We start from the raw sequence: 6,588 nt of genomic DNA, 5'->3' as shown, positions 1-6,588 counted from the left end.
GTTACAGACTTGGATTGTTTTTTCTGGAATGCCGATCGTTGAGGGGCCAGAGGGCCTGTTCTTGTGCCATACTGTCCCATGTTCTGTGACTTTATGTTTACAAGCTTTGTTAACCATATATGATCAAATGCTGACTCCAAATCAAGGCCACTTTCATACGCTGTCATCTCAACTCCAGATATCACCTTTTTTTTAGGATTGGATCAAAACTTTAATGAGGTTTAGAGCTGAATAAATTTGAACTTGAAGTAAAATAAGGAAATATTATTTTAAACAAAAGTTGAAATTATGCAAAAGGCGACAAATTTGGGGATGACAGGAATGTTCCCATGACAAATGGATTTATATTAGGGGTGATATTTATATTTATACTAGACGGGCGTGGGCCCGTTGGGTCCAAACCTCTCCTGCATTGGTGCAGCACTCTCTCCTCCCCCACTCCACCTTCCCTCTTCCCCCCCTCTCCCTCCCCTCTCACACCCTCCCCTCCCCCCTCCCTCTCTCCTCCCCCTCCCCTCCCCTCCCCTTCCCCCTTCCTCCACCCCTCTCCCCTCCCCCTCCCTCCTCCTCCCTTCCTCCACCCCTCCCCTCCCCTCTTCCCCTCCCCCACCACCATCCCCCTCAACCTCCCTCCTCCCCCCTCCCCCCCTTCAACCTCCCTCCCCCCCCCTCCCTCCACCCTCCCTCCCTAGGAGATAGATTTAAACATTAAAATGTGAATAACTTTAAAAATATAACTGATTTCAATGAAACTTCTTCCATTAGCACCAAAGGGATGACGGTGAGTAAGGTGGGCCTAAAATTGCAGGGCTATCGTGTCCTGTTTTGGCTGTAGTTCAGGAACAAATAAACAAATAAAGGAGAGTTTTCGTATCTAGATATTGATATTTGATATAATGATGGATTTATATTAGGGGTGATATTATGGATTATCCAAGAGTGACTAAGTAGAACTGAGGTACAGATTATGTTTGATCTCACTCTCAACTCACTGGCAGAACTGGTTTACTGCTCTTTGGACCCTTGGGTCCTTAGTTAATGGAGGGGGCTCAATCATTGGAAAAAAAAGAAGAAATTCCAGTCCGTTAAATTCCATGATACAAAGTACTCGTGTTTTTTTTCTAGTTCCTCAAGCAGTACACTAAACGGAGACAGTTGAGCCTCTAATACTCTTTTGGCTTCTGGCACGCTGATGTAAATGTTGTGTGTGTGTTCCAAGAAGAGGCAGAAGTTTAATATGCTCCTTGTTATTCTTATTCTGTAGAGCTGGAAGAGGCACGTCAGAAATGCCCTCCCTGGTGGTACAAATTTGCCTACAGGTTTCTAATCTGGGATTGCTGTCCTCTCTGGGTGAAGGTTAAAGGAATCTTGAAGATTATTGTGATGGACCCATTTGTGGACCTGGGGATCACGATATGTATTGTGCTGAACACTCTCTTTATGGCAATGGAGCACAACCCCATGACAGAAAGCTTTGAAAACATGCTGGCTGTGGGGAATCTGGTGAGTATTTAGTTTTCCTGCCGTGACAATAGTTGCTGCTGTTTCTTGTGACGTGGTGGCGCAGCGGTAGAGTTGCTGCCTTACAGCACCTGCAGCGCCAGAGACCCAGGTTCCATCCCGACTACGGATGCTGTCTGTACGGAGGTTGTACGTTCTCCCCGTGACCTGCGTGGGTTTTCTCCGAGATCTGCGGGAATCGCTGGTTGGTGCGGACTCGGTGGGCCGAAGGGCCTGTTTCCGAGCTGTATCTCTAAACAAAACTAAACTAAACTAAACTAATCTTCGAGTGGATCAGGAGGCCTTGTGGATATGCCAAGATCAGAGACTGTTGCTTCAATTATTTTATTAGGATTGATGGGCTCAGCTACAGCCTTGAGCCAAAATTGTCAACCAAGGTCCAAGGTTGGTTGGAGGAAGCAATCAGGAAGAATAATCTAAGGCTTTTGACAAGGTACCGCATGGTGGACTGCATCGTACCGCAAGGTTGTTCATGCTAGACTTGTCCAGAAGGTGAGATCACATGGGATGCCAACTGCAGTCTCACCCGGGACTGGTGAGACTGCAAACATACAAACATATTTGGCTGTCAGAGACAGGAGTAATAGAAGAGCATTGTTTTTTCAGATTGGAGACCTATGAACAATCATGTGCCATGGGATTGGTGCAGGGATCACTGTTGTTCATCGTTCATATTAATGATTTGGATGAAAGTTAGGTGACATGGTTAGTATGTTTTCAGATGACAGCAAAATTCATGGCACAGTGAAGAAGGATATCAAAGACTGCAGTGGGATTTAAATCAATGATTTGGTCATCCTGATATAGGAAGGATGTTGTTAAGTTGGAAAGAGTGCAGAGAAGATTTATGTATGGCTGGAACAGTGATGGCAGTTCTGGTGGAATCACTATTGTTGAGAGTGGTCGTCTTCTCAGGGGTGCTGTAACAACACTAATTCAGTAACACGGGAGACCATTGCTTGACTCCAAGGGTATGTGTTCACAAAATGAATGGGATGTTATTTGCTGTCGTTTTTTGGAGACTTACGTAATGGTCATTTTTTGACAGGTATTCACAGGGATCTTCACTGCTGAAATGGTGCTCAAACTACTCGCTCTGGATCCTTACTATTACTTCCAAGTGGGCTGGAACATATTTGACAGCATCATTGTGACTCTCAGCTTGGTTGAGCTTGGACTGGCGAACGTACAAGGATTGTCAGTGCTGCGTTCATTCAGATTGGTATGTATCACAAGGTTTACCTGTACGTTGTGTAACTACATACTGGCGTGTAAAAAGATAGACTTTAATTTATTTATCTATAATTAGAGCTATAATTTACTTCACGTTGGAATTGTGCTTTATTTCTCACAAAAGTTAGAAAGGATTTCTTCAGTGTGATTCTTGTGTTTGGTGTTAAATGTATTGGGCACTGCTATAGTAAACCTGCAGTTGCTGCAGTAAGAATACAAAGTTAAACCCTATTTGCTTCCACCCTCCATCAATGGGTGGCACGGTGGCACAGCGGTAGAGTTGCTGCCTTACAGCACTTGCAGCACCAGAGACCCGGGTTTGATCCTGTCAACGGGTGCTGTCTGTACGGAGTTTGTACGTTCTCCCTGTGATGTATCTGGGTTTTCTCCCAGATCTTCAGTTTCCTCCCACAATCCAAAGACATACAGGTTTGTCGGCTAATTGGCTTGGTGTGTGTAAATTGCCCCTAGTGTGTGTAGGATAGTGTTAGTGTGTGGGGATGGCTGGCCAGCGTGGACTCGGTAGGCTGAAGGGCCTGTTTCCACGCTGTATCTCTAAAGTAAACTAAACTGAACCCTCCCCATTCCAGCTGAGGGTTTTCAAGCTTGCCAAGTCTTGGCCAACTCTGAACATGCTGATAAAGATCATCGGTAACTCCGTGGGAGCACTGGGGAACCTGACGCTGGTCCTCGCCATCATTGTCTTCATTTTTGCCGTGGTTGGGATGCAGCTCTTTGGCAAGATGTACAAGCAATGCGTCTGCAAGATTTCGGAAGATTGTGTACTTCCGCGCTGGCACATGGTCGACTTCTTCCATTCGTTCCTCATCGTGTTCCGCATTCTCTGCGGGGAATGGATTGAGACAATGTGGAGCTGCATGGAGGTGGCTGGGCAGCCCATGTGCCTCATCGTCTTCATGATGGTCATGGTGATTGGTAATCTGGTGGTAAGTTTTTCTCTCTTTCTGATCTTCCCTGTGTTTCATCCATGTGAAACTTTGAGCCAAATTTTAATTTTAATTACAAATAGCTTCTGATTGTGTAAACCACCCTGAAGTCCATAATCAAATTAAACAAACCAACACAGAGAAGTGGAGACAATTACTGGGGGATTTCCATCCTTTAGATTCCAGGCAGCTAAAAGCTGAGCTGCCAGTTGTGGTGGAAGAGTGGAGGTGAAACATAATAAAGTCAAGAATCGGAAGAGATTAAAATTAAGTTTAGGTTTATTATTGTCATGTGTTTTGAGGTACAATGAAAAGCTTTGTTTTACATGCCATCTAATCAGATTAGATAATATTATACACAAAACAACCAAGTCAACTCGGTGCAAAAGGTAAAGCAAAGGGGAAGATACAGTGCAGAATTTACACCAATCAGCCAAAACATTATGACCTGATGAGCCAAAACATTATGACCAACTGCCTAATATGTTGTTGGTCCTCCGTGTGCAGCCCCATACACAGCAGGGTGCGATGCACTGTGTATTGTGACACATTCCTCCTGTGACCACCATTAAAATTTTCTGTGACTTGTACCACAGTAAACTTTCTGTCGGTTCGGACCAGACGGGATAGCCTTTGTTGCCCTCATGCATCGATGAGCCTTGGGCGTCCAACACCCTGTCGTCGGTTTGTGGTTTAGACAATAGACAATAAAAAATAGACAATTGACAATAGATGCAGGAGTAGGCCATTCAGCCCTTCGAGCCAGCACCACCATTCAATGTGATCATGGCTGATCATCCACAATCAGTACCCCGTTCCTGCCCTCACCCATACCCCCTGACTCCGCTATCATTAAGAGCTCTATCTAACTCCCTCTTGAAAGCATCCAGGGAATTGACCTCCACTGCCTTCTGAAACAGAGAATTCCACAGATTTACAACTCTCTGAGTGAAAAAGTTTTTCCTCATCTCCGTTCCAAATGGCCTACCCCTTATTCTTAAACTGTGGCCCCTGGTTCTGGACTCCCCCAACATTGGGAACATGTTTCCTGCCTCTAGCATGCCCAATCCAATGTTTCAATAAGATCCCCTCTCATCCTTCTAAATTCCAGTGTATACAAGCCCAGTCGCTCCAGTCTTTCAACGTACGGCAGTCCCGCCGTTCCGGGAATTAACCTCGTGAACCTATGCTGCACTCCCTCAATAGCAATGACCTTCCTCGAATTTGGAGACCAAAACTGCACACAGTACTCCAGGTGTAGTCTCACATGGGTCCTGTACAACTGCAGAAGGACCTCTTTGCTCCTATACTCAACTCCTCTTGTCATGAAGGCCAACATGCCATTAGCTTTCTTCACTGCCTGCTGTACCTGCATGCTTACTTTCAGTGACTGATGAACAAGGACACCAAATCTTTTTGTACTTCCCCTTTTCCTAACTTGACACCATCCAGATAATAATCTGCCTTCCTGTTCTTATCACCAAAGTGGATAACCTCACATTTATCCACATTAAACTGCATCTGCCATGCATCTGCCCACTCACACAACCTGTCCAAGTCACCCTGCATCCTCATAGCATCCTCTTCACAGTTCACACTGCCACCCAGTTTTGTGTAATCTGTAAATTTGCTAATGTTACTTTTAATCCTTCATCCAAGTCATTAATGTATATTGTAAATAGCTGCGGTCCCAGCACCGAGCCTTGCGGTACCCCACTCGTCACTGCCTGCCATTCTGAAAGTGACCCGTTAATCCCTATTCTTTGTTTCCTGTCTGCCAACCAATTTTCTATCCATGTCAGTAACCTATCCCCAATACCATGTGCTCTAATTTTGCCCACTAATCTCCTATGTGGGACCTTATCAAAGGCTTTCTGAAAGTCCAGGTACACTACATCCACTGGATCCCCCTTGTCCATTTTCCTAGTTACATCCTCAAAAAATTCTAGAAGATTAGTCAAGCAGGATTTCCCCTTCGTAAATCCATGCTGACTCGGAACGATCCTAGACCTGCTTGTCCCTCCTCGGACCACTGTCGGTAGGTACTCCCCACTGCTGACCGGGAGCACCCCACAAGCCATGCCGTTTCAGAGATGCTCTGACCCAGTCGTCTGGCCATAACAATTTGGCCCTTGTCAACTTCAAGAACTGACTGTTCACTTGCTGCCTAATACATCCCACCCCTTGACAGCTGCCATTGTAACAAGATAATCAATGTTATCCACTTCGCCTGTCAGTGGTCATAATGTTTTGGCTGATCGGTGTAGTTCTCAACATTGTGACGCACAATTTCCATAGACAAAGTCCAATGTCCACAGTGGGGTGGAGGTGAATTGGATGTGATAGAAGGTCTGTTCAGAAGCCTGATAACGGAGGGGAAGAAGCTGTTCCTGAGTCTGAGGGTGTGTGCTCTCAAGCTTCTGCCTGACAAGAGTGGGGAGAAGGAGGAACAATGGAGGCATATCGTTTCAAAGATAGGGAAGGGAAAATCTGTAGAGAAATTTGAAAATAACAGTAACAAGATTTAAATTTGAGCTTCTAAATATGGAGCAAGGTCTAAAATATGCTTTTCTCTGTCTTCCAAATTTACAGTTATCTTCCATTGGTTATTTTACTTGATGTCATTCTTTGACCTGATAGAATGATGCTGAAGATTCAGTAATAGTGTAGAGTCTGATTCAGTTAACCGTACAAAAGTTTATGATAAGCTGAGTAACATATTTTCGTCTGGGTAGGATCAAACAGCATGCACTGCAAGATAAATTCATAAAGAATCATGTGTCAATGATTGCTAAAAAAAGGAAATCAAATGAATTGTGAGGAATGTAATGACCAGATCAAGTGGATGTCATCAAGCCTGTCCCAATATTTAGGAAATAAGATATCC

At 44.7% G+C, this 6,588-nt stretch overlaps 1 protein-coding gene across 1 annotated transcript in view; it reads left to right on the top strand.

Annotated features, from left to right (window-relative positions):
- The first annotated feature begins 1,368 nt into the window (after positions 1-1,368).
- Positions 1,369-6,588, top strand: part of LOC144591016 (sodium channel protein type 4 subunit alpha-like) — a 78,631-nt gene continuing 73,411 nt past the window's right edge. The window contains exons 1-3 of the mRNA XM_078395363.1: positions 1,369-1,503; positions 2,570-2,743; positions 3,345-3,701. Coding sequence (XP_078251489.1) covers positions 1,384-1,503; positions 2,570-2,743; positions 3,345-3,701 — 651 coding nt within the window. The 5' untranslated portion in view covers positions 1,369-1,383. The remainder of the gene's footprint in view (positions 1,504-2,569; positions 2,744-3,344; positions 3,702-6,588) is intronic.

The sequence above is a fragment of the Rhinoraja longicauda genome, unplaced genomic scaffold (genome assembly GCF_053455715.1).
Source record: "Rhinoraja longicauda isolate Sanriku21f unplaced genomic scaffold, sRhiLon1.1 Scf000490, whole genome shotgun sequence".
Lineage (NCBI taxonomy): Eukaryota > Metazoa > Chordata > Chondrichthyes > Rajiformes > Arhynchobatidae > Rhinoraja > Rhinoraja longicauda.
This window is presented reverse-complemented; position numbering and strand designations above follow the sequence as displayed.